This window comes from Ambystoma mexicanum, chromosome 11 (assembly GCF_040938575.1).
Source record: "Ambystoma mexicanum isolate Mex_15411 chromosome 11, UKY_AmexF1_1, whole genome shotgun sequence".
In the NCBI taxonomy this organism is placed as follows: Eukaryota; Metazoa; Chordata; class Amphibia; order Caudata; family Ambystomatidae; genus Ambystoma; species Ambystoma mexicanum.
Genome location: NC_090934.1, coordinates 396,240,699 through 396,268,594, shown reverse-complemented (window position 1 = coordinate 396,268,594; position 27,896 = coordinate 396,240,699). Strand labels below are relative to the sequence as shown.

Here is a 27,896-nt window from a genome sequence, read left to right as displayed (position 1 = left end):
TGGGATGGCAAACTGCCGACAACATAAGGAGGGTCGCTCACCTGCTGGAGAAATCTTGTAAGACGGCCACTCCGGCGGTCCTTTTAGCACTTGATGCCGAAAATGCGTTTGACCGGGTGGAGTGGTCGTTCTTATTTCAGGTGATGGGGAGAATGGGGCTAGGGGAGGGATTCATAAACCTGGTCGCCGCTAATTATAAGAACCCCACGTCACGCATTCTGGTTAATGGGGAGATGTTCAAGTCTTTTAGGCTCCAGAGGGGGACGAAACAGGGGTGTCCCCTCTCCCCGTTACTCTACGCTATCTATCTGGAGCCACTCCTTCTGGCACTCCGTCAGGCAGAAGATATTAGGGGTATTCCTTTCCAGGGAGCCAACACATAGTAGCGGCCTTCGCCGATGATATGTTGCTCACACTAACTCAAAGGAGACCCTTAAAGCATGCATAGCACTACTAACCACCTTCGGCGAAATCTCAGGCTTGCGTGTTAACTTCCAAAAGTCGGAATTGATGAATTTGTCTCTGGGGGTGCAAGAAGCGAGGGAGACGAGGGAGATGTCCCTGTTCAAGTGGAGCCTGTCTGGGTTGCGGTATTTGGGGGTAAAGATAACCCCCTCATTGGCGGGCTGGTACAGAGCAAATTATGAGCTGATTCTTTTAGCAATTAAAAAAGATTTACGGAAATGGGGAGCCCTTCCCATCTCCTGGTTGGGTAGGGGGGCAGTCCTTAGAATGGTGATCCTCCCTCGAGTCCTTTATCTTTTTCAGGCTATCCCCTTGAGGGTTCCCAAAAGTTTCTTCAGGAGGCTGGACCGGTTGACCACGGAATTTGTTTGGGGTGGGAAGAGATCGCGTCTGTCCAAGCAGTTACTTACGGCATCTAGGGAGAGGGGGGGGGCTTGGCTTTCCCCGACTTTCGCCGCTACCATGAAGTGGCACAGCTTAGGGTAATCAAGGAGTGGTTTTCGAAGGATTATCTAAAGCATTGGGTGAAGATGGATAGAGCTGTTGCCCGACACCATCTAGGGGAGGTTCTGTGGCTCCCACGTAGGCTGAGACCTTCCCACATTTATTTGAGTGCCATCACTAAAAGTGTGGTTGACAGTTGGGATCGGGCCGCAGAGAAGCAGGGGATCACAACTTTCCCTTCGCCGTTCACTCCTCTTTTTAATAATGGGGACTTCTCACCGGGACTGGAGAGGGCAGCATTCCTAGCATGGGAGCAGGGGGCGGGGGGGTGTAGAACTTTGAGGGACATTTTCACTGGGGAGGGGGTGAAAACATTTGAGGAATGCAAACGGGAGTTTGGTCTGGAAGAGCGGGAGAGGCTTTGGTATTTCCAAATTAGGCATTGGGTTATGTCTGGGGGCATTAGGAGGGCCGCGACTAGTGATTTAACCCACTTTTTATTTTAAAGGTTTATAATGACCCATGAGAGTTCTAGGGGGTTAATTTCAGATTTGTACAAACAGAGAGAACCGGCCCGAGTGTCAGTTGGGCCTACATGGAGGACTGGGGGCGTCACTCTGGGGTTCGAAAGGAGCAGAAGTACTGGGAAAGACTGTGGCAACAGATCCCTAAGGTCGCAAAAGCGATCCAGCTGTGGGAAAGCTGGTACAAATATATGTATGGATGGCATTACACTCCTGCCCGACTCCATGCTATGTATCCTGCTACCTCAGGGGAGTGTTGGAGGGGTTGTGGGGAAATGGGCACGGCTACACATGTATGGTGGGATTGCCCCCTTATTCAACCCTTTTGGAGCGTAATCATGCGGGCGATTGCTCAGGCTCTGGGGGAGGGAGCTCACCAGGATCCCCGGGAGATCTTAATGGGGATAAGCGGGCGGGAAAACGAGGTGGAAAGGCGGGGGGGTGCACCAAGGCGAAAGTGATATTTCCGTTGGGTGCAATGTCCCTCATCGCACAGAAGTGGAAAGGCCCTATGGTCCCTACAGAGCCGGAATGGCTGAGGAAAATGTGGGACATTGTCTCGTTGGAATGGGCAACGTACGCTGCCGACAACAAACTGGAAACCTTTTATGCGGATTGGAGAGAATCCTTGGAATATTTGAAAGGGGAATTCAGGGAACAATGGTGCCCCCAAAGACTTAAACTGTTGGACATCTTCAACTGAAAGACTGGTTGGGAAATGGATGGAGGGAAGGACTATTGGGGCTCTGACAGGGGGTTGGGGGGAGGGGGGTTTATTTTATTGTTGAATCTTATTTGTTTTTTTGTTAATGAAACAATAAAAAGAAGTTTAAAAAAAAAAGAAATTAAGGAACACTTGCACTAGGAACGCAGGGCTAATGTTCATGGGTGCTATTTTAGTGTTTCTTAGAGGGCGCGTGTCATCTTGGCTGTCTAAGTAACTGTCTTCTCCCGATGATTGGGGCTAAGTTGAGTGACCTGGAGATCCTTCCCACATCACCTCTGGGCCCCTCACTCGCCCAGGGAGTAGCCATTGTGCTACATTTGAAGGGAACAAGTGACTGCAAAGCAGTTAAAAGTGACATATTGTAGCCTCTTAAAAGTAAATGGTATCCACCCGCCTTAAACACTGATACAGTTTTTGGTTGAAGAAACTGAACCAGATACCAGATGGTACCCTTTTTGTGTGCCTGTGCCATGGCAGCCTTATGGACTACCAAAGCAGAAATAAATGAGCTACACTCTCTAAGTGTTTGGATTAAGCATCACTTGAGAGCAAAGTTGATCTAATTCCTGGCCAAATGCACACGTTTTGCCCCAATAATTTATTTTAAACGGTTGCTATAACAAATGCACAATGGGATCAAGCTGCCCTCATGAAGATGATTTTAGTTTTTAGCCAAAATTCCTATTTTGGAGGAGCTGGTGGCCCCTCATATAGTTCCATTTATGGTTCATTTACTTATTGTTGATGGCCAGAGGGACTTCTCCTGAATTCCCCCTGCCATTATGCCCCTTTTTACCTTGTCTAAAGTATGCTGTATTGGGTCACCCCTAATGCTTCCAATCGGAAGGGTGCCTCTCTGGCTCTCAACTTTTGTGCTATTGTTATTTTAACACTCTACACAGGTATTAGGCACTAGGTTGGTGGCAGCTACACTTTTACAGCTTTGGTAGCCCATTGTACCTTTTACGTAGACAGGATTTTAAAATAATGCAATTGGCACCTTAATGTCTGTTTTAAGCAATTATGTGTTTCAGGGCTTTCTTTTGCCTAGGTTACCACGAAATGGCACAAAAATGGCTTCGACCTCATGGGCTGTTTGTGAGCCCACAGTGGCAGCCTTCATACAGGTCTAGGCCAGACAGATCCTTGGACTAGCTCTCTCACACCGTGGGGGTGGCCAAGACAAAATAGCAGTCATACTGACCAACCAGGATTAGTGATTCACTGGCTGGACGTTGGCCAACCCCTTTGTGCAAGGGTGTTTAGGCTTTGTCCTGCTGCTGTTCCACACTCTTGCTTTCCTGTTCCTGAAACTAGGAGGAGGCATGTCTTCCAACCTGCTGAAGGAGTTTTCCCACCTTGTACCCTAGTTTTTGCCTTTTTTTTTTTAAAGCCGTCACTTTGCAAAGTGCAGTGGTTGGGCATATCACATATCACGTGTTTTGTTTTTTTTGTTTGTTTTTTTTGCTACTCAGGGCACGTACATATTTTTCTTTTTTTATTGTGTATTGGTTAAATATAAAAACATTTCACAATTTTTAAAATAGAACAATATTCAATAAGTTAAAACACTATTACATAATTAGTGAAAAAGACAAAAGTAAAACATTATACAAAATCTTATAGGACAATCATACAATTCATGTTTTTACTCCAATTAAAACCTAAAAACCAACAAGCAAAAAGAGGTTATGATATGTGCAATAGACCCACAAGATTAATCACAGCTCATTATGTTCCTAATCAATTCCAACTCACACAATTTATGCTGTGTATTGTGTGCTAATGCTTGCATATCCCCCAGCTGGTCAAAAAAAGATTTCCCCCATCAGCGAGCCCAGAGACTATCGCTAAATACTGCACTGGTATAGTGTACAAATCTACCTAAGTCTTAATCGATGGTCAATAAGCGCCTTGCAATACAGAACTAGATGGCGTAGGGTTTTGTTCTGCTGGGACTTGCACAGCCTACATCTTCTTCTTTCATGGACTACACCAATCCTCGGACCCAATACTTCCAGTGTGGGCATGCAGTTAAGCCGAAACTGAAATATAGTCACTCTAAATGCTCTAGATGGAGATTTTATGAGATAAAAGTGGCCCTAAATTCTTCATATAACTAATGAGTTCGGGTCAACTCCCTATTTTTTTTTACTTGGACTTTAGGGACAAGGAGCCTATTATAGGGTCCACTGAGGCTTCCCGTTTTTCACAACCTTCCATACATTTCACCATTGAAACATCACCTGCCATCTCATAAACCTCCTCTAATTTATTAAATGGAGGCAGCATTGACACCACTGCTCTCCTTGATATTAAAATACAACCTTAACTTATTGAATGTGTACCACCAGGATCAAAGTCAAAATTCCCAGTGAATAACTGCTAAAGGAACCGATCTAGGAAGACCCAAGACAGATCTCCAGAGACGACCCTCAATTTATTTTTTTAGCCAGCTCTTAATTGAAATGAGTAAAAACTGTAGGCCGTATATAATCCTGAGAGTAGCCTTCAGTGTGTAGTACTGCAACAATGGTCCTAGTGTGTGACAGAACTTTGGATGTATTATCCTCATCTGTATTATTACACCCTCTAATCTTTCCACCAACCTTTCCATAATTGTAGTAATAGATCAGCGTGAGGAAAAGGTATACCCCAGATAAACCAGGGATTGGACCATGTGTATAGATTTCCTATTAATGGTGCTCAAATTCTTTTTATATTTGCTCTGCTCACTCTATTATTAACCAAGACACAAGATTTGTCAGGATTGATAACCAATTTGTTTTTAGCCATGTACTGCTCCACAGCATTTAGTGGCCTTTGCAGCCCTATTCATGTTAGATTGAAGAGAACTATGCCATCAGCATAGGCCAACCACCCTACCTCCAAAGCATCAAACTAAGCAGGGAAGGTGGCGGCCATCTGCAGAGCAAGGGGACAGTCAGATGCAACCTTGCCTCACCCCCCCCCCCAACCAAAATATCTCTGGACTGGGTTCCTTCTGCATTCAAACAAATACTAATGCTGTTCTTAGTGTTTTCGTGCTTTTGGGTGAGTAGTACCAGACTGTGCGCTCAACCCCTGTTTTAGTTAGTTGGCTATTTTTTATAACTGACCTGTCCACATTAATTGGGGGTCAGTGGCTACATGGCTCAATAGGGACCGATATTCACCAGTTTGTCTGATTGTTACAAAAGGTGAAGTTTTTTTCCATTGAGCCTTTGCGCTTACGTTTTTCAGTGTCCCCACAGTTTTCTAATTCATGCAATTAATTGTGAGGTACACATTTGTTAGTGTCTAAACATAGATTGCCCACTTTATTTCATATATTTTTCATTCACGTAACCCACATAAGTTAATTCACGTTATTTGATTTTGTTTCACAGGTATTGCTATTACACAAGTTCATTCACTTCGTGCAATTATTTGTGACATAAATTGTGACTTTTCTGGTGATTGGTGAGATATTCCTTGGTTCATATACAAAAAACATTTGTGCCAATGTTGTTGTTCGAGAAGAATAATTCCACCATGTTTAGAAGTCCTCATGGTATCTTCCAACTAATTAAGTTGCTCCACAGTAGCTCTCTGCTTTGTCAAAAGCAGCAGATGTATCTAAAGTGCAAACATATAGGGCTTTCTTCTTGTCTCTTAAAGAATTCCTATATAACAAACTGAATACTAACCCATTCAAAGAGGTTCCAAGCCCTTTTCTAAACCCTGTTTGAAAAGTATCTAATCTGGAGGTCCTCTCAGCCCAATCTATTAGATCTTGTCACACCAGCGATGCCAATACTTTGCTCCTAGTCAATTAGGGCAATTTGGCGGTAGCTTCAGGGGTAATTTCTAGGTCCCTTCTGCGGCATTGAGGAAGCAGGAGACAGACCAAGAGAAGGCATGTTTTACAGTGTTTTATTGTTGCACAAAAAGAAAATGCCTAACTAATCCCTATTCTAAGGTGGTTTCCCTACCTAACACAAGACAAACTGGGGCGGTTGGGTCAGTTGAGTTCCTAAAATAAACAGTCCTGATCAAAACCCTACTATCCCTAATGCTACAGCAAACGCCTAACATAAATATAACATCCCCTATGTTCCCAGGCAGAGGACTCCCTTCCCCTTAGCAAAATGGACAGTTTATCGGGATAAAAGGGAAAAGTCTCAAAACACTTCTGATAAACCTGGAAGGATGACTCTCTCCTCCCAGCAGACAACTACTAGAGACAAACGGTGCGCCTTTTGACGAAAGAAAAATCCAAAGTAATGTTCAAAGTGTTCTGGTGTAGCAAACACAGTTCAACAAAAAATTTTGAAGCCGAACAAACTCAAGTCTGGGGTCCCGCCTGCGGCAATAAGGATTTTAGTAGTAGTGGATCTTCCTCCAGTCCCTCAAATATGAGCTTGCAGAGTTTTAACGTAGTACTCAAGGTTGAAAGTGATCTACACTACGGTGTAGTGGGGTTATCCGGTTCATGATCCCACCTGGACTTGGCGTCTCCCCCAAATACCTTGGTTCGGGGAGTTCAACGGTTGTTCTTTGGGTCTCTGAACTGTAAGACTAGATATTGTTCTTCTCCGTTTTCAACTATCCGACTCTCATATTCTGGAGGCCGAGGCTATACTGAGACGAAGAAGAGTGCTAGAGTATTTTTGAGTGTTGGTTTGTGTGATATGTACTTGAGATACCAAAGGGGTGGGGGAGCTCTCCAGCTTCTTAGATGGTTTGTTGTAATCATGCGTGTCTAGAGGCACGTGCCATGTTACGATACAAACAGGATGTTGGCATCAGTGTTCCCACATTGTGTATCTTTTTTGTAGTGGTTATTCGGTTAGAGATGTGGCGATACGTCCAACTCTTAGGGTCCCCTCGTATGGATTTCTGTATCGGGAGGGGAACCTGGTGGTTCTCTGGTAACAATTCTCGAAGACACTAGTCCATACAGGTTTTTACTCTTTTGAGGTACCTCTTTCTGCTCCAGGCAACTCGGAGGAAAAAGGAAGAAGATAACCTTTCTATGGTGTTGTGGAGAGGTGCGACCGAACACTGTTGCTGTAACCTTGGATTTCACAATCGGTAAGTGTTGGGTGCCTCTGCAGTGGCTCTTATTTTCTTTTGGGTCACCTCTTCCTTTAGCTGTGGTAAGCCTCTCTTATCACAACTGTTCACCCTCAGGGTCGTTGTGGTCGGTCACCAGACCTCACTTCTCCCAGCTGTTTCCTTCTGCCCGGATCTCATGCCTTGGGTTGGGTAGTAGCACAATATGTGGTATCCTGCTGCTTGAACCACAGATCCAGTCTGCAGCTTCTGGATGGAAAGGGGAGTGCTGGTTCTCTCTCCCTGCTTCCCCAGACTCCCCTCTCCTGACCGTCGATCGGCTACCTGGACTCACGTATTTCTCTTGGATCGTTCTCGCACCTTCGCTGGCCTGTGTTGGCTTACCATCCCCGGATCTATTAGTTGTGTTTCCCTGTTGCCGATCTTGCCATGGGCCTTCCGTGGACATTGGCTCGCCAGCCAGATTTCAGTATTGGACCTTTTGATATTCCGTAGGTGTCTCTGCTGCTCCTGCTACTACGGCTTCAACTTTTCTTCTCCTTTGCCGCAATCTTCTCTTTCTGTTCAGCTCATAAAGGGAGCGTATCATTACATTCTTGACTGTTGGTTTATAAAGGTTCTCTCGTTACTCCTTTTACTTTTCCCCTCCATGAGTGGTTGTTGATATGAAGGGAAAGGATAGGATCACCCAAAGCATCATTCTACGTCCGCTTATCTGCTAAGGTATGAAACTTGAAGTTATTACGACCATGAACGATCAAGTGACCAGGATTCTAAAAGGACCCACACCCTAGTTTAGCGTCATTCCTCTTGAGGGTTTCTTCCTCCAATCGTATCCTCCGGTTGTAGGTGACTTGTTCGAAATACAAAGGATCTAATGCCTTTTTTCCGACACCAAAAGTGCTGGAAAAAAAGTTTTGAATGCTTTTATTTTTTTAGTTTTTTGGTTTCGAAAAAAGGGCATTCGATCCTTTTTTTTCGAAACTGTGGGTCTTCCTCGTCACAGTACCTTTGGTGCCTTGGCAGCTGAAGTTGCAGAGTTTCTTGGCTTTACTCAACGATTCCCTCAGAGGATGGACCCACTGGGATGCTGAGTCCACAAGAAAAATTGAACCAAAGTCTTTCTGAAGTGCAGCAATTTTACTCTTTGGGGTGCTCTCCTTTGGTCGACGATTTCTCTGACTGTGGAAGTCCTGTGAAGATGAAACTTGCTGTGTGCTCCGTAAAGGCTTGGTGGATGAAAGTAAGACCTCAGGGACCCTTCGATGACTTCACCGGCGACAGGTGCATAGGTCACTTTTGTGTGTCGGGTTTCAGATTAACAAGGTTATCTGACTTTTGTTCTTCGGTGCTGCAGCTGCAATACGGACCTCTGGACAGCTTCTGGTGATATGGACTGGACCACTGGAGGGGACCTCAGACCTTCACCAAGTCTGTACCCTCGGGACGTCTTTGTTAGCTTCTGGTGGCGGGAAACGCACAGACGGCTCTTCCTCTGCACCCAACGACTCTGGGCACTCTCAGGCTGGAAAAAGTTGTCAGTGATGATGGCACAGATGTCCTTTGAAATGTTCTTAGGCAGTTTGGAACTTTCACAACTCCGGGTGGCCAGCAGCATTATGCCAGGGTACCCCCTCTTCTGGGCGTAGACAGTAACAGCTTCCCGCGGTAACGAAACTCGCCCAGGCCCTGGACGACACCAATGGACTTCTGACTCGAGATGTCCAGGCACTCCTCTTCAGCACTCGCGAAGACCCTTTCTCCAGACAGCAGGCACACAGGACCGGCTTCCAGGGCAATTCGGATGAAGAAAAGCAGTCTGCACGATGGTCCCTCCTAGCTCGGGAGCGATTTCCTTTGCAGGTCCTCTCTGGATCAGTCCTTGGGAGACACAACCGCTTTCAGATTACATTGAAGAAATTGCAGCAGCAGACTTCTCCTCCAGCTGGGCTTCAGGGAACAGCTTATTCTTGCTAAGCTTCGACTTCAGCTTCTGAACAAATTGGTAAGTGAGATGTCCCCAGATATACACGTCTGTTCCCCATTCACTTTGGCTGTGCCAGGCTCAGTCAGCCAATCACCCAGAAGGGCCTTCATTTAGGTAGGCAGCCTATCAGGCTCACAGGCATTCAGGCCATTCACTCCACCCAGACAACCATAACAAAGAATGTGGATTGGGGCAAGTACCCAGCCTTGCAGCACACTACACTGCATTCATGTCCGTTTCAGTCAGGGCTGTCTCATAGATTGTGTCACACACAGAAATCAGACGCCCACAACAGAGCATGAGTTGACTCCCAACTCCATTTACACAGGTCCCACCCCTGGGCGGTACCCACCACACCTGGCAATGCTCAAGTCAGTCTGACAGGAAGCAGCCCCAGAGCCATATATGGTATTTCCACCCAACAGCCAATCAGGAGGAAAGGGCAGAGTCGGGGCTTTCCAGGACTTTGGGTACAAGGCGTTAGAAACCAAAAGACCACAATGGCCATCTTGCCTTTGTGTAGGAATCCATTGATTCCTATGGCAGGGCCTTGGTATCCCAAGATGGAGGCCACTCAGCCACTGCCGCTATCCCATACCCTGCTCGGTAGACAACACACAGGTGCCCAAAACGCACACACAAGGTGTACAAGGTTGTAGCCCCACCCATGGGTGCCATAACGGTATCCCATGGGTGTTCTTCACCAAAAGATACCTCAACTGGCCGCCAGATCTTCAACCTGGAATGTACTAGGGTGCCACCAGCTGCGGTTTCTATCCTGGGACTGTCTGCTGCTTTTTTTTGCTCACTCTGGTTCCCTCTTCTCCCTGAAGTCTACCTTGCTGGACTTGTTGCTTGAAGATAGAAGTCCTGGGTAAATCCTTTGTTCCATCTTCGAATCGCTGGGAACTTCGTTGGCCTAGGGTGCAAGTTCCTGGCAACTGAATCCTGCAAACCGGACCAGAGGAAAAGAGAATATATTCCCTAATCACATGCACTCACCCAGTTATAAGGCTACGTTTTGCAGAGCTTTACAAATTATATTTCAAGTTCAGCAGTGCCACTTGTCATAGGAAAACTAAGGAAATTCCTCATCTTATGATACTCCTTTCAGCGTTAGCTGCTTCGATTTTTTTTTTTTTTTCTATTTAGGAGCTGAAGTAACGGGTGCAGTGCATGCTATATATACCATTGGTGACATCAGCCTTGAGAGCGGACAGAGACTGTCTAGGTACATCTAGTCGACAAAACAGGGCGCCCTCTACCGATAAACTATTCCGAAGCAGCTGATGGTGGAAGAAGTTATCCTAAGATGTGGAATACGTGGGAGGAACATCCAGTCGAAAGGACATTACCAGGGGAAATTAATTTGTTCTTCTGTCCCTAACACTAACAAGCTAAACCAACTGTGCAAGGATGATCTCTTCTTAAAGTAAAGTATTCTAGTAAAGTGTTCTGTGTAAATTCAAACAGATATACGCTGCCAGTCTCTTGGGTAATCACACGTGACAACAATAAAGATATGTTAAAAAATGTAGGACGCAAAGGTTAGGGTTGTAGTCTTTTCCCCTAGACTCATTCTTAGTGTTTCTCTCCTTTTGGGGCCTCTCAGGCCTGTACTTGCCTGTACAAATGTCAGTAGGCAGTTCACAAGAATATCCTCCTTATGCTTCTCCTGCTTATCCCACCAACTTGGCACACTCCTTTTACCAAGCGTAGGATTTGTTTGTACAATGTCTTCTTCACTTGTTTTGGGTGTGGGTCCCAGACTCGCAGTATTCCAATTGGCTTGGTTTCTACCTTGCCAAGCAAATGTTCTCTCATGGACTGTCCCTCTTCACTCTCCTGCCAAGCACTTATCTTTTCATGTACTTATTTGAGTGAGGCTCCCAGACTTGCAGTGTTCAAACCGGCTTGGTATACTCTCCTGCCAAGCCTTCGTCCTCAAGGACTGTCCCTCTTGCACCATTTGAGTAACCCGCGTACCTGTTTGCTTCTCTCTGGTAGGTATTGGTGTTTCCCAAGCAGCTGCTGTGCGTCTTGAGCCGGATTTACCATGGGGGAAGGGTTTAGGTGTACTAATGCAGGGGAATACTGCGTTGCCGGAGCATGGTTGTCCCGAATCCAAAAGGGCGGTCCTCCCCCATCTGATCCTCCCTCGGTGCACCACTCCCAGGGAGAATATTGTATGAGGACGCACCATCCTGTCCCCATCGGAGAGGTCTCACCCTAGGGGAGAAGGGACGCCATCCTCCGATTCGTCATACAATAATATAAAATGTGTATACTATGGTCTCAATGTTGACCCATATTCTCTTTCCTGACCAAATATTGGGGTTCAGTACCTCCATCACATTACATTTTTCACTGGTGTCCTATTTCTAGTTTCATTGAAGACCGTCCTGAAACAAATGTTTGATGTAAGCTATAATGCCCTCTACAAGCTCAGACATCTTTCACTGAGTCAAATATTTACAATCTGACCCATTGCATGCCAATGTAATTAATCTCTGTATCGCTTGCATTCATTTAGATTCTTGCATTATCGTTTCTTTAATAGTGGTGATTCAATTTACTGGAATGACAATTATATTTAGACTGTTAATGTTATTAGAATGGTGGCATCTTTTCTACATCTTCTGTCTGGGAACATTCTATTTTTTACCTGCATAACAAGCAACAAGTTGATTTTTAACTACTGCTTTTTGTAGCACACCACGTGTATGATGGTGCTCGTTTACATATAAATAAGAACGTTAATGCGTTTGACGTCACACTGAAGAACGGTAATGCAGTATTGCTCTTTATTGATTAGTGATAATCTGCCACATATAACGGGTGTTGTAAAAAAATGATTATGGCGCGAGTTAGCCTTAAAAGCGAATACCATAAAATCTGATGATATGAAGTATATTGCTCCCTGTGTAAGTCGTAATTTGGGCAGCCAAAGAGAATTCTGTTTGGAATCATTCCTTTATTTAAAAAATTTGGTAACGATCCATTGCATTGCTTAAAATATTACACGTATTGTAACTGAGCTGCTGCTAATGATTGTGGTAACGCCCTTCTGGATATTTACTACGGATGACTATTGACAAATAGAGATTGCTTCGTCATACACATAAATGTAAATTGTTGATGTTTATCCTAAGCATTTTTGATTTACAGTAAATTGTGCATTCTATGTTTAGTCCTATAGTTACAGTCTATAATTCACTTGTATATTTTGCTTCCTTTCTTCTCAATTGCAGTTCACGGTTTCCTCCTACAGGCAGCATTTTCATTTAGACGATTACTAGGAATTTGATCCCCCGTCTTGACTACTCCCTGATGATATTCTTGCCAATGTTGGGCCAGTGGCACTTTGGGCTCCTGACTCCCTATTGCTCCAAGATGTTCCCTTATTCTTATACGCAATTCTCATTTAGTACTTTGTATTTACATATAATTACATATACCACATAATTACTTCGACAGTTCAGTAGAGTTTTGATTTGTATGACTAATCAAAATGCATTGGATAATGTCTAAATAGCACCAAGTTTTAAAGATGTGTTGAAATGGTTTAGAATATACAGATACTTTTTTTTAAACTTCTTTTTATTGGTTTTACAACAAAGGAAAAGAAGAACCGAAAAAAGAAAGGCAAGAAAGAAAAAGAACCATTACCCAACTCCTCCCCCCCCACCCTCCTCCCTCCCTCGAAGGCAGCAGCAGTATGTCCGTGATCCTTCACCTCCTCACCGGTTCACAACAGTTGTCAAGTTTATGGTGGAGGGACCGCCCTCTCGGCCGCCCCCTTCTCTTCCCCGGGGGTGTCCTCTCCTTTGTCCATGAGTATATGTGCTGGCACTTCCAAGTGAAATCTGCGTTGTCCATTGACTGCACCGGTCACGGCCAGGCCTTCTCTCCTTTCCGGTTGTCTGCCCTTCTCTGGTCCATACATATATTGCCCCCAGGCGCAAGCGGGTCAACTCCTTCTTCTCCTGGGTCGTCTCGATCGCTCGTGCTGTCTTCATCTCTGTTTCGGAACAGGTCTTGCACCAGGGTGTTCCACGCCAGTAGTCTGGCCCCGCTGTTGCCTTCTCCCTTCTGCGTGGCTCTCGTCCAGACTGCTGTTTCTGCTATCGCCCATTTTTGCAGGTCGGCCCACCAGCGCTCCTTCGAGGGGCCTTCGCTCTTGTTCCATGCCATCGCTATGCGGCGCTTCGCTAATATTGTCATCAAGTCTTTCATTTTTACCACGTGCGACATCTGCCGGTCTCCCCTCGGGAACAGGCCCAGAATATAAGACGCCGGCGACCCAGCTGGCATGTGAATTTCTGCCGTCATCGCCCTTTCCTTTACCATGTTCCAGAAGTCTATTATCTTCGGGCACGACCAGAACATGTGCAGCATGTCGGCTTGTTCTTTGCAACGCGGGCAGCACCGGGTCTGCCCATCCTCGACATTCTCTTGGGGGTTAGATATGCTCTATGTACTATATAAATTTGCAGCTGCCTGAACCTGGCGTTCCTGGAGACTTTTTTCGTGTACAGGAGGATCCTGTTCCATTCTCCATCTGTAAAGGGTTGTCGAAGTTCCTCCTCCCATTTCGCTCGCGCTTTCAGTATCTTTTTATTGGTGGTCCCCAGTAGTTGCTCGTAGAGTCTGGACATGGTGTGTCCACCTTCAGAAACATCGTACCATGCATCCAACGCTCCTTCGGTGTCCTCTGTCTCTGGCATGGTGTCCCACCTTTTCTTTATTGCTTGCACTAGGCTATTGTATAGGATGAATTGGCCTTTGTGTACATCCTGTTCGTCCACCAGGGTCTGGAATTCGACCCATTGTCCTTCATGCCACAAGTCCCCTATTTGGGCTATTCCTTTGTCCTCCCACTGTGTCCTGTACGTGGTCAGGCTCGCCACTCGGGCATCTACTAATCCCGCCAGGGGGATCTGTCTTGAGCAGGGGTCTTGCGTGCCTTGTGTCTTCCAGGCTCTTTTCCACAATGTTCGGCCTAACTGGGCCATGTTGGGAAGGTCTTTGGCTTGGGCGGCTTTTAGCCATAGGAGTTCTCTCAGGTAATATTGCCGGAGTGTTGGCTGGAAAAGTATTGCATCTATGGAGATCTCTTCCCCCAGCCATCGTACCACAAATTGGAGCTGTGCTGCTAAGTAATAGTACTCGAAGTCCGGGACCTTGATGCCCCCCCCCCCACTCGTAGCCCCTTTGCAATGTGTGTAGTGCCACCCTGTTTCTCCCTCCTCCCCACAAGAAGGTTCTCGCCATGGTGTGCAGGTGTTTGAAGAAGGCCCCTGGTATATTGTAAGGGATGTTTGTGAAATAATATAGAAGTCGAGGCAGGACCGTCATCTTTAATAAGGCTGCTCGGCCTATCATACCCAACGGTAGAGTCTGCCAGAATTTCATGGCGTTCCCGATTTTGTCTAGGGCTGCTTGCGTGTTGCCTATATGTGTTTCCGTGGTGTCGTGATAAATATCCACTCCCAGGTATTTGAAGGTGGTTGGGGTCCATTTGATGCTCAGGCGTGGCAGTTGGTCTGCTGGCATTGTGCGCAGGCCGGCCAGGGGGAACAATAGGGATTTTTCTCTGTTAATCACAATTCCTGACAACCTACTGAATGCGCTCAGCGCTTCTAGCAGGTCCTGTAGGTGGGTGCGTGGGTCTTGTACGTAAAGCAATATATCGTCCGTGTATATCGATATCTGGTGTGTTTCCCCGTCTATCTCTATGCCCGTGTCTTTGTAGTCCATTCTTAGGAAGGCCCTGAACGGCTCCAGAGCCAAAATATATAGCATTGGGGACAGGGGGCACCCCTGCTTCGTACCTCTCTCTATGCCCCATTCCCTGGATAGATGTCTACCTGTCTTGACCCTTGCTCTCGGGTCTTTGTAAAGTATCTTTATCCAATGTAGAAACCCCTTTCCTATCCCAAAATGGGCGAGCGCCCCCAGGAGCCAATCCCAACCCACCGAATCGAACGCTTTAATTGCATCTAGTGAAACTACAGCGCCCTCCCCCTTCTCCTGGTTCGTCCTATCGATGACATAGTGGAGTTTTCGAAGGTTCCATGACGTGTTTCGTTCCGGTACATACCCTGTCTGGTCCGTATGGATCAGGGTGGGTATCACCCTCTTAAGGCGGTTAGCTAACGCCGCTGTCAAGATCTTGGAGTCCTGATTTATCAGGGAGATCGGTCTATAAGACCCACATTCGAGAGGTGGTTTACCTGGTTTAAGGATCGGGACTATTATGGATTCCGACATACTGTCCGGGAGCCTTCCCGTCTCATATGCCTCTTCCAATGTTTCCAGCAGCCTCGGAGCCAGGACTTCCCTGTACTGTTTATAAAATTCCCCCGGCAACCCGTCGGGCCCTGGAGACTTCCCTGTCGGCAGTTGGGTGATCACCTCCGCCAATTCCTCCGCAGTGAGGGGAGCGTCCAGAATTCGGGCCTGCTCCTCCGTTAGTTGTGGGAGCCTAATTTCCGCAAGGGCCTCCTCCAGGTACCCCTCCTCCGCTTCCTGGACTCTGGAGTATAAGTCCTCGTAAAATTGCGAGAACACCTCATTTATACCCCCCTCGGTCCTTATCACCTCTCCTTCCCTGTTCCGAATCGCGTTGATCGGTTCCCGCTTGGACTCCTGTTTGGTTAGCCAGGCCAGGAGTCTACTAGGCTTATCCCCCTCGGCATGCAGCTTCTGTATGTATTTCCCGTAGTCAAAACGCCCTAGTCTATCCCAGGTCGCTGCACATTGTTGTCGCAGAGTGGTAAGGTTGCTCTGTTCTGCTCCTCTCTCCCCCGCCTGCCCCTCAGCCTTTTCAATTTTCCTTTCTAGTTCGTCCAGTAGTGCTAGGGTTTCCCGCCTGAGTCCTCCCATCTTCCCCATTGCCTCCCCCCTGACCACCACCTTGAAGGCCTCCCAGACCGTCCCCGTGCTGTCCACACTACCCATGTTATGCTCGAAGTAATCGTCTATTGTGTTTTGGATGTGTTCCTGGAAGTCCCCGTCAAGTAGTGCTTCTGCCCTTAGCCTCCATGTGGGTATGGGGGCTCCCCTGTGTGTATGTGCCCATGTGACTCTCAAGGGGGCGTGGTCAGATAGGGTCCGTGCGTGTATATGTGCCTCAGTGAACTCTCCCAGTGTTTCTTTGCCCGTGAGAAGGTAATCTATCCGTGTGAATGTCTTGTGTGGGGCGCTGTAATGCGTATATCCCCTTTCTTCCCCATGTACCTCTCTCCAGATGTCCTCGAGCTCGAGCTGGTCCAGCAACTGCCGTAGCGCCCTTGCTGGTGGCGCTGCTCTTTTATGCTTGTCGTCCGACCTGTCCAGCCGAGGGTCCAATGTGCAGTTGTGGTCTCCGGCCCAGATTATCGTAGCGTTCCTGTACGGGGCCAGCCGGGGCGGGAGCGACCTAAAGAAGGCTGTCGCGTCATGGTTGGGGGCGTAGGTATTCACCAAGCACACCTACCGGTTCTCCAACATCCCATGGACAATTAAGACCCGACCCTCTGCGTCCTTTTCTTGATTGGTGAGCTGGAATGGGATGCCGGGGGCAATCCAGGTCATCACCCCTCTTGCGTAATTGGAGTATGTTGAGCTATACATCTGACCTCCCCATTTTTTTGTTACCTTGGCTTGTTTTTCTGCCGTTAGGTGTATCTCTTGCATCATTGCAACGTGGGCTCTCGCTTTGTTCAACCAGGTATAAATCCTCAGCCTCTTGACATATGCGTTCAGCCCTCTTACGTTCCACGTGACGATCCTTAAGTCATCTCGATCTTTGTGGGGTTTAGCGCTAGCGGCCTGCTCTTTCCCATGGGCCCGCTTGCTGTCATATTCTCCTGGTATGTCGCTGTCGGGGATTTATGTCCCGTCTCCAGTTTGTCGGAATTTAGATGATTAGTTTGTCCTCCTTCCCAAGTTGCTCCTGCTGCCATTGGTTTCGTTTCGCTGTCGACAGTTTTTCTCCGTGCTCTCCGCCAGTCCCCTGCGTTTGGGAACTGTCCCATATAATTATCTATCGTGCCATCACCCTGTTTACGCCGACTGTTGTGTCCGTTTCCTCCTGTGCCTTCTTCCTGCAAGCTTAACCTTCGAACTTTGACTGTTAACCACAACAACAACAAACGCCCAGCCTCCCTCCTCCCGCTCGGGCCCCGCCGCACTCCAGGTACTTCCTTCCTCTCCTCCGATGTACTTGTCGCGGCGTAGTGTCTCAAAACTGACACTGCAAACATTGTTTCTACTGGGGTTTCTACTGTGGATCTTGGCGGTTCCACTTCCCAAAGTCTGTGCTCCCATTGCGAGTCTCTAGTTTAGTCCTTTGAACTTTTCGGCTATTGATTTTCCTGCTCTGACACGTTCCAGCAGGGTGTCTCTGTTATCTTCTTGCTGCGGTTTCGGGCATGCGTGTCATGCTTAGTCTCATTCTCTACCACGCCGGGGGGTGTTCCTGTTCCGCTCATTCCCCTCCCCCAGCTGCGGGATTCCCCGTTGGTCCATCCACTCTTGGGCATCCGTCGTTGTCTCGAAGATCTGTGTCTTCCCGTCTTGCAAGACTTTAAGTTTGGCTGGGTACAGCAGCATAAATTTCACACCTGCGGCCCGGAGGTGCTCTTTGGTCTGCCAGAACTGGGCTCTCTGTCTTTGCACCAGTGCCGTGTAGTCTGGGTATATTGTTATCCTGGCCCCATTTCGCGTTATGTTTCCACCTTCTCTTGAAAACTTCAGGATTTTTTCCCTGTCTTTAAAGTTCATGATCTTTGCGATCATTGGTCTCGGTGGCGCCCCTGGGCGGGGCTTCTTAGTTAGCGCTCGGTGTGCTCTCTCTACTGTGAAGCCCTGAGTCAGGGTCCCTGCTCCGACCTCTTGGATCAGGAGGTTCTCTACATAGTTCGTGGGGTCTCTGCCTTCCTCTCCTTCCGGCAGCCCCACTACGCGTACATTGTTGCGCCGAGCCCTGCCCTCCGCGTCCTCGGCTCTGCGTTCTAGTGTACTGATTCTCTCCAGCGCCTCTGACATTTGCGATCGAGAGGTGGTCATGTCCACTGTATTGCTCTGTACTTGTTGTTCCACCGTTGTTATCCTCTCCGCTAAGTTCCTTGTGTCCTGTCTGATGGAGCCATACGTCCACGATCACTGCGTCCAGCTTGCCTTCAATCGACGTCTTCAGTGCTTCTATGGCTTCTAGTATACTGCCTTACACCTGTCTGATCTCTCCCTGCGTGGCGTATGGCTCTGGCGCATCTTTCTCGTCTGCTCCGGGCTTCTGATCGTCACCTTTGCGGGCGAATGACTCCATGACTGTCTGCCTCCCCCTACCACCTTTTTGCTTGTCTGGCATATCGGCGCCGGCTGCTCCGTGCCTGCGTGTGGATCTTGCTCGTTCTGGGTCTACTTCGAGCGACTGTGGGTCTGTTTACAGGTTCTCCCTTATTTTTATTTTGTTGTGCTCCCTCTCTCGGTTTCCTGCTATGGGCGGTCTCTCCCCGTCCTCTCCCAGCGTTGTTCAACCTCCGTGGTCCTGCGGTACTGCTATCATACACACCCGTGGGTGCGTTGCTGTCTGTCTCACCGTGGGGTAGTATTCCCTCTGGCTATTGCTCCTGCCTTGATGTCATAGGAGGAGGCTAGATGCGAGGTTCGTGGCGTCTGTAGGAGGCCTTTTACCACCGTCCTGGTTCCTACTTCAGTGAATGATATTCCCCCATTGATTGGGCTGGGGTCAGTCTCCGTGTATGCCTCCACTGGCCCCCTCTCCAGCCACTTCGTTGATGGCCGCCACCCGTTCCGATATTTTCAAGGAGGGGATTGGCCAACCTCGGGGTAATGTCACCCTCCGCGGTGCAGTCCGTGGGTTCCCGCTTCCCTTGCTTGGCGGTCGGCGCAGGCCGTCCGGGCGCAGCCCTGGTATGGTTGTGTTTCACCTCCCGAGCTCGGTGGACCTCCGCCTTGCCTCCGGGTCTGGAGCCCAACGCCTCTCGGTCTCGGGGTCCCCCGCTGCTCCGCCACGTCCTCGTGACGCTCTGGTCGTTGGCCTCTACTCCGGTGCAGCTGCTCTCGATCGCGCTGGTGTGAGGGGGGTTTCCGGGCTCCGGACCCATCCGCGCTGTCGCCCGCCCCGGCTCAGCGCGCCCTGGCTCAGCACGGCGGCGTGGAATACTGTCGCGGGCTTCTCTTCTCTTCCGCTGAGGCCGGCACCCCACACCTCCGCCTCCAGGGTGGTTTCCTAGCCCTGCCTGGGCTTGATGCTGGACGTCCGTCCTCCCGAGCTCTGTCTTCCGCCGTCAGCGCTTCTTCGCATCACAGGGTGCGGGCGGCGGTCTCAGTGAGGCGCGCCCGCCATTTTGTTGACGGCGCCGCGAGTCTCGGGCTCTTCACTTTCTCCGTTTTCGCCCTTCCGGCCTCCGATTTTTCCCGGGTCTTCCCCTGTACGTGCTCTGGGCTCTCCGGTGCCTCTTCCCAGTGTTTATTCGGCCTGCCGACGATTATTTCAGCCTTGTGTCAGGATCAGTTGTCGGATCGAGTGGGAGCTCCTCTGAATCAGCTCACGCTTGCATGGCCGCCAAGCCATGCCCCCCCTAGAATATACAGATACTTATTGAGAGTACACACATTTTACTTAAGCAATACAAGAAGGATTATGATGATTCAAAGTTAACATTGTATATACACTAATGATAGCTCTCCTATTTTTTATTTTTCTCCTTTTATTCCTCTTGTTTTTGTCTATTGGTGGTGCTCTTTTTCCCTGCTGGTTTTTACACTGACCAGAAGGTTTGGGTACATCACGGAGGACGAAGTGAGGGCTGCAATTAAATCATTATCTACCCTCAAATTTCCAGGCCCGCATGGGTTTGTGGCTGAATTTTATAAAACCCACAGGGAAATGTAATACCGATCCTAACCACCCTTTTTAACCAAATAGGCAGGGACACTCTTGTCACGAGATCAATGGAGAAGGTGAAAGTCGTCCTTATCCACAAAAGGGGGAAGGACCCTACCGAGTGCTCCTCATACCATCCCAAAGCATTCATAAATGTGGACTCCAAGATTCACGCTAAGATACTAGCAACAAGGTTAGACCTTATAACCCCCAAACTGGTTCCCCCGGACTAATCAGGCTTTGTGAGGGTGAGATCCAATCAGAACATAAAGGGGGTGCCTTTCCCCGGGGAAACTCATAAAATAGCAGCATTTGCGGACAACATGATATTGTCCCTGAACCAGCCAGACACTGCCCTACCAGCGGTAGAAAGGGAGCTTCTGCAATTTGGATCCGTAGCAGGGCTTAAAATGAATGCCTTCAAGACAGAAATCCTCAACCTCACCATCCGAGGGAACCCACAGAGGCATTAAAGGGAACTTCCCCATACAGATGGGTCAGGAACGAACTCACTTACCTGGGTATAAAATTGCCCAAATCCACCGAACAACTGTATCAGGCTAACTATCCGCCCTTATTGGAGAAACCTAAGTCTAAATTGATAGATTGGGGACCCCTAGCTATCTCAAGGTTGGGGTGCATCAATACTTTAAAAATGGTTGTGCTCCCACAACTACTCTACTGTTTTGCTGCACTTCTGGTATATATCCTGCCAGCCTTTTTCAGGGCTCTGAACAGAATGACCAACAGATTTGTGTGGGCCAACAAGTGGCCGAGAATGGCGGCTAGGCTAATGAGAGCCCCTAGGGACCGGGGAGGCATGGGGAGCCTGGACTTTCGGGCAGCCCAATTCGGGATTGGCAAAAAGATGACCGGGGGAAGATATGGAGGCCTATGGATAGGCCGGTACTGGGGGAAGATCTAGAGCTTGTTCTTTGGAAGCCCAAGCAGGACAGGCCCAACTGTATGCACTGTAGTGCCCTCATAGTTTTAGTGGGCCGAACCTGGGATGAGGCCGTGCAGGAGGACTATCTTGCAACTTTTCCTTCGCCCTACACACCCCTGCTCGGAAATCCCCAATTTACTCCGGGGTACAATACAGCTGCGTTCAATACTTGGCAACAAGGGTGCTGTAGGCTGTTACGGGATATGTTCAGTGATGGCCAGATGAAACTATTTGAGCAATGTAAGGCAGACTTCGCTTTAGGTGAAAGGGAAAGGTTCAGATACTTTCAACTGAGGCACTGGCTTCACCACCCTACCATCCTACCATGCTACAAGCGGCAAGTCCCCAGCTGACCCCGTTTGAAAGGTATTTTAGCAGAGAATCTGAGGACAGGCACCAGATCAGAGCAATTTACAAACATTTGAAGGCAAGAGTGGAGCCCCCAGCGAGGCCATACATGAGGAGGTGGGAGGTAGCCTTGTGGGGTGTGGTGGAGGAGAAAGATTGGGCCTGGCTTTGGTCAATGATTCCCAAGCTAACGATAAGATAAGGGAGATCTGGTTAAAATTGGTAACCCAGTGGCACTTGACCCCCTCAAAGCTTCATAGAATGTAGCTAAGGGTATTGCACCTCTGTTGGAGGGACTGCGGAGCGGAGGGCACTTGGGAGCACATATGGTGGGAGTGCCCAAAAATTGAGAGATACTGGGAGGGAGTCCTAGAAGCGGCCAACCAAGTCCTAGGAATTGACTTCAGGGGGTACAAGGGCCTCACGCTCATAGTTCTGGGGGGACCATTCGAAGCAAACAAAACCAAGGCGGGGCTAAAGCTATATGTGATAGTGGGTTTATAGTGACTATTTCGAATGGCTTATTTTCAAATGCCATTTTCTCAAACATTTTGCCGAAAAAAATGTTTTTTTTGTTGTTTTTTAAATGGTGGGGGGGTTCCCCCCAAACCCCCATTTTTTAACACTTTTTTTTTTTACTAACGAAACCCACATTTTTTATAAATTTAAAAAAAATACATTCGAAAAAAAAACATTTCAGCAAAATGTTTTCAACTAAATTGCGTTTCGAAAATAAGTTTTCGAAAATATGACCGGATACCGTGATAATGATGGTGGCGGCGGCGGCGGCCCTGGTATAGAAGGCAAGGGACCCCAACCCCCCACCCGCCCGGGACCACAAATGGGTTGTAAAAATGTGGACCTTGTTGGCAATGGAGTGGCTCACATACTCCATCCAGTGGGACCACGTCAGATTCTCCACAATCTGGGCTTCCCTTCTGCGGTAACTGATGGACGGGGCAAGAGTGGTATGGTGCCCCCGGGCTATGCAGCTCCTGGCGATGATAGAACGCCCCGGAGAAGGCGGTCTAGGAGCGGACTAAAGACTTTTGGTCCTCATGCTTACCTAGCCATCGAACACTGAGCGTACTGCAAAACAAAAAATGCCATGTTTTGGGTCCACTCTCGAACCAAAGGGGGGGAAGGGGGGATTTTCTTTCTTGTTTGGAACTGTTACTGTTTATAAAAATGCCAATAAAAACTTAATTTAAAAAAAATATGGCTAAGCATCCTATGGATAATTTTCTTATATTATTCTTTATGAACATTGAACATTAAATGCTATGACAAGTGACTTAGCTGAACTTGAAATATAATTTGGAAAGCTCTCAAACTGTATCTAAATCATACACATGCCAGTCTCCAGATACCCGGACATCTATTTATTTATTTAATAATTAACATTTATAAAGCGCGCATCAGCCCGGAGGCATTGTGGCGCTGTTACAGACAAAAAGAAATTGTTGCTGGTTACAGAGGGAAAAAACGTAGTTACAAGGTTGTGAGGCAGAATAGAAATACATGGTTACAATGAAGTACAGGAGTAAGCAGAGTATGGAGGTGGAAGGGCGATGGAGGGGTGAGTGTTAGTTAAAGAGTTTTGTTTTGAGGCCTTTGCGGAATGCAGTGAGGGAGCACTCAGCCCTTAGAATGTTGGGTAGGGCGTTCCAGAGTTTGGGGGCTAGGTGAGGAAAACCAATCCCTCCTACTTTGGCTCTTTTGATGGGTGGGATGCATAGTTGGTTGGTGTAGTGGCTTCTCTTGGTACGCAAAGAGGAATTGCTGGTGATAGTTTCTGATAGGGCGGGGCAAAGAGGCTTAAACATTTATGCGTTCGGTGAGGGTCTTGAATCTGATTCTCTTTTACAGGGAGCCAGTGGGCAGTCCGTTTGGCCTGTGTGATGTTGTCTCTTTTGGGGATACTAAGAGCTGCTCTGAGCGCGTTGTTTTGGACTATTTGGAGCCTGTTTTAGATATTTGGCTGAGTTGCCTACTAGGAGAGCATTGCAGTAATCTAATTTAGCTCCGATAGTGGCTCGAGCGATAGAGAGGTAGTTTTGGTTGGAAAGATCAGGTTTAATGGCAGTTATTAGTTTAGTCATGTAGGCGGAGGCAATAGCACTGGCCTATTGTTTCATATACAGGGAAGAGTCTAGGAAGACTCCAAGGGTCTTCACCGAAGAGGAGATGGGAATAGAGGAATAGCGGTGTTGTCGATGGTGAAGTTGCAGTATTTTTGATTGAGTTTGGACAGAGTTTCTTTAGGGCCTAAGAGGATGATCTCAGTCTTGTCTCCATTGAGGCAGAGTCCATTGGCAGCCATACAAGCTTGAATGGAGGTGTAAATTTGAAGGCGGGCTGCTGAGTCTTGGTCATAGTATCTGATGAGAGGGAGGAGGACTTGCGTATCTTCGGCATAGTTGGTGTAAGCTAACTCCAGTTTGTCGAAGAGTGGCTTTGTAAATACGTTATAGAGTGTAGGTGCTGTGCAGGAACCCTGTGGGGCTCCGCAGTGGATGGTGGCGGGCGCAGCTTTGGCCTGATCCGAGAAGACCTTCATGGCTCTGCCTTCTAACAATGACGTTATCCAGGAGGAAGATTGTTTGGAGAAGTGAGCTGTGTTGGTGAGATGGGAGGTAAGGATTTTATGATCGATGGGATCAAACGCTGCTTAGAGATTCAGTAGCAGCAGGAGGGCTGGCTTGCCCGCGTCCATTATCGTGGTTATTTGATTTTTATAAGGTCGAGGAGGGCGGTTTCAGTACCATGGCCTTTGCGGAAACCCGATTGCCTTTTGCCTAGGATGGCGTTGGACTCTATGAAGTGTTGGATCTGGTTGTTGGCTGCTTTATTTAGGATCTTGAGTAAGAAGGGGATGGTGGTGATGGAGCGGTAGTTTTTATGGGAAGTGGGATCCAGGGGTGTTTTTTTTTTTAGAAGCGGCTGGGCCCAGGCTTCCTTTAGGTTGGATGGGACCGTACCTGTGGCAAAAGAGGCATTGATGAATGCTGTGATGAGGAGCCAGAGCCTCCGCGCAATCTTTGATAATGTTGGGGGGGGGGGGCAGATGTCCACTTTACACACCGATGGTTTGAGATGTTGGAGGAGATTTATGACTTCTGGTTCTGAGACGTCTCTGAAGGAGAAGAGGGGCGGAAGGTTTGTGAAGGGCGGCGGGGGCCGTGGCCTGACGGGCGGGTTTGGGGAGTGCTCTACATTGAGTTTGAATTTTGTCTTGGGGAATTTTCATTTTCATTTTAATTAGCATGGCTGCCTGTATGCTGGAACACCAGGCTTTGTCTTTGATAGTTTCATTGGGGCTGGTGGAAGGAGGGATGAGGTCTTTAAAGATCGAGAACATTTCCTTTGATTTAGAGTTGGCATTAATGATAAGGTGGTTGAAAGAGTTGGACTTGGCTTTGATAGCCCTTTGAATTCTTCCTGAGTGGAATCACTAGGCTGAGTCTTCCATTTGGTTAGAGTTGGGCGTTTGCTGGTGCGAAGGGCTAGTAAGTCTTCTGTGAACCATGAATTGGAGTGCATGGATTTGTTTTCCTTTTTAGCTTCAATTGGGGCTATGGCGTCAACTGCCCTAGTGAGGGTGTGGGAGTAGATGTCAGCGAGCAAGCTGGGGTCGCTTGTGAAAGGAGGTTTAAGTTCTGGGACATCCAGGTAGGGGAGAAGGTTGTCCTTAGTTAATTTTTTGGAGCTTCTGACCATGGCTGGAGGAGCGTAGGAAAGTAATTTAGTAGTGAGATTTTTGGGAACTGTGAATTGGATGCAATTGTGATCAGTCTAAGGGTAGGCCGTGTTGGACACCACGGTGGAGGAGCAGTTGAGGTCTGCCACGCAGTTGAGGGTGCAGTCTTTACCGTGAGTCGGGCTAGTGACTTTTTGTGAGAAACCAAGGTCTTTGAGATCCTTGGCTACCGCTAGGGCTGCTGTCTTTTGGGTCGTTGAATCCAGTTACTTGGCGCAGTAATACACGTTCAAACCAATCATCTCTTTTTAGTCTGTGGAAAAGAGCCATTCACTCATTGGGCTGTTTCAGGCTGCTGGAACCATTTTCACTGGAAATGCCAACACGAGTTCCGATCTGGGGTTTGGGTGGACGATTATTCGAGATGCTTAACCTTAGTTGTTTCATTGGTCTGTGGTAGAGATTCATGGGTGTTGCATCTTTACCACAACTCCTGCAGACTTCTGTTTGGGCTCCCCGTGTTCTCCTGCTTCTTCCTCTGGGGCCTGGGTCCATCTTCTGGCCTCTGGAACCCTTATGGGGGTTTCCTGTGGTTTTTCTTGGGGCTGCATGTATCAGAATCCACACTTGTGGTGGTCAAACCGAATGACCCCCACTTAAGGGGATGGCATTTTAACTCTCTCCCATTAATTGGAGCTGTGGACACACCTGGAACTCTGTTAAAATTGACTCTGGGGTACTTACTTGACCCAGGACATTTTCCTGGATCCCCTAGGGTTAAGTGCATTCTGGACCAAGTTTCATAATTCCTGCACTTACTGGAGTTTTTTATATGCTTTTTTAAAATGACCCCTTTAATTTATGCTATGGTAAATGTACTTTAAAGTGCATCTAGTGACAATATGTATATTTTTCCAGAAACTGTTTCAGGGACATAACTTTTGCTGTAATGTTATTGATTCTTGAACGCCTTTGGCTAGACTTTACTATAGTTCTATCCTCTCTGTGGCATTAATGTTATTGTATGCGACTGTGCATAAATACTTTAATGCCATACCCTCCTATATGTGTTGGGTGCTGACCAAAAAGATACCTTTTTAACATGTATTGTAACAATGATTTGACTTACCACACCTGTGCTTTAGAGAATTAGGTCACTGTGTAATTGTCGTTATGTACTTTGGAGTGGACATAAACTCATGGTTACTGCACAGGACGATGATATATGCAGTGTGTTATTTAGTTTCGTAATCAAATCCTACAATGGTAGGTTTAGGTTTAGAATTTTTTGAAAAAATCTGTTTTGCTTTCCAACACATCAATAACTGAAAATGTGGTAAAAGGATGCATTGATGGTCATGTGTTCTATGAGTCTAAACCATTTGTCGGCTCTGGAACAGCACCTATACAGCTTGTCTAGAGTTGAGCAAAAGAGCTTTTTCATGCTTTTGAGCTCAGACACTTTTTGTGTCAATAAAGCACTTCTTTTAGTCTGGAACATGGGACTTGTAACTGTCTGGCCTATATTCCAGGAATCAAACCCCCTACAAAGCTGCTATAAAACTACCATCGGCTCTACTGTACCCACAACCTCCCCGTTCTTTAACGTTTGTAAACTGTTGTTCCTTAAAAGGCAGTATTTGAGAGCCAAATGCATTTTAAGTTCAGGGCTCTTCTGTGTAGTCTTTGTTGCCCTCCTGCATACTGCAACCTCCATCTGGTCTAGGTATTTATTTGTGCTTTATGTACTGCCCATGTTCCACTTAAAAGGGCTTTGAGACACTGAATGGTAAAGGAATGCAGAAAGGAAATCTCTGAACATGTGCAATTTGTTTAATCTGCTCACCGGCCGTCTTCTGACTATACTTTGATCTGTGTTCTCCTCTGTCGTTTCAGGTGGTCTTGCAGTCCCGGGATTACAATGCCCTTTCCATGTCGGTTATGGCCTTCGTGGCTATGATTTACCCTCTGGAGTACATGTTCCCAGTTATCCCACTGCTTCCCACTTGCATGGCGTCTGCTGAACAGGTGAGTGTTTTGGTTTCTTGTAATGTTGTGCGCTTAGCAAGGAGAGAAAATGGCAACATACAAGGGCACAGCTGACCAAGAAGGCATTACAATGTGTACAAAAGAAAGAGGACATGGCTGTTCATTGTCTTGGGGCAAGGTGGTCCAACATGGAAGGATAAGACCTACCAAGATGGCAGGCCAGGGAATTCCTAGGAGGGAAGCCTACATGGCAGACCGGGGATGGGCATGTGAGACGAAGTGAGGAGGAGAAGCTTGTAAGACTAAGGAGGTAGGAGGTGCACGGCAGACCAGGGAGGTGTGGGGGCACACCAGAACAAAGAGGTGGGAGGTCGGGGCATGTCAGACCAAGGAGGTGGAGGACACTGCAGGACATGCAGGGAGTTGTGGAGAAGTGCCATCCCTAAATGTGAGGAATGGATTACCGTGGCCATGAGAACATGCTGCACCTGGTGGCACGGCCAGAGAAAATAGAGAGGAGTTAGAGGGAGGTTAGTGGGCAAGGCGGAAGCCATGACAAAGCTGGAAAAGCAAGGCCTACTGCGAGATTTACAGAGGGAAGGTCGACTGGCAGTGAGTTGCCAGATGTGACATCAAAACCACAAACAGCAGCAAGGACAAGAAAAGGTGCCCAACTGAATTGCAGGAGAAGGCAGTGCTGTGGAGCTCAAGCGGTGGAGGGAAACGCACAACGTGCAGCCCACAAGGGGCCGAAGGAACTCTACGATGAGTGTGAAAGAGGAGAGACTAAACCAACAGACATAGGGGTGAT

The 27,896-nt window shown here is 47.7% G+C and overlaps 1 protein-coding gene across 42 annotated transcripts in view; it reads left to right on the top strand.

Moving 5' to 3' along the window:
• MADD (MAP kinase activating death domain) overlaps positions 1 to 27,896 on the top strand; it is a 2,081,072-nt gene that overhangs the window by 342,887 nt on the left and 1,710,289 nt on the right. For all 42 annotated transcript variants that reach the window (XM_069623145.1, XM_069623139.1, XM_069623144.1 and 39 more), the window contains one exon: positions 26,993 to 27,124. In XM_069623145.1, coding sequence (XP_069479246.1) covers positions 26,993 to 27,124 — 132 coding nt within the window. The remainder of the gene's footprint in view (positions 1 to 26,992; positions 27,125 to 27,896) is intronic.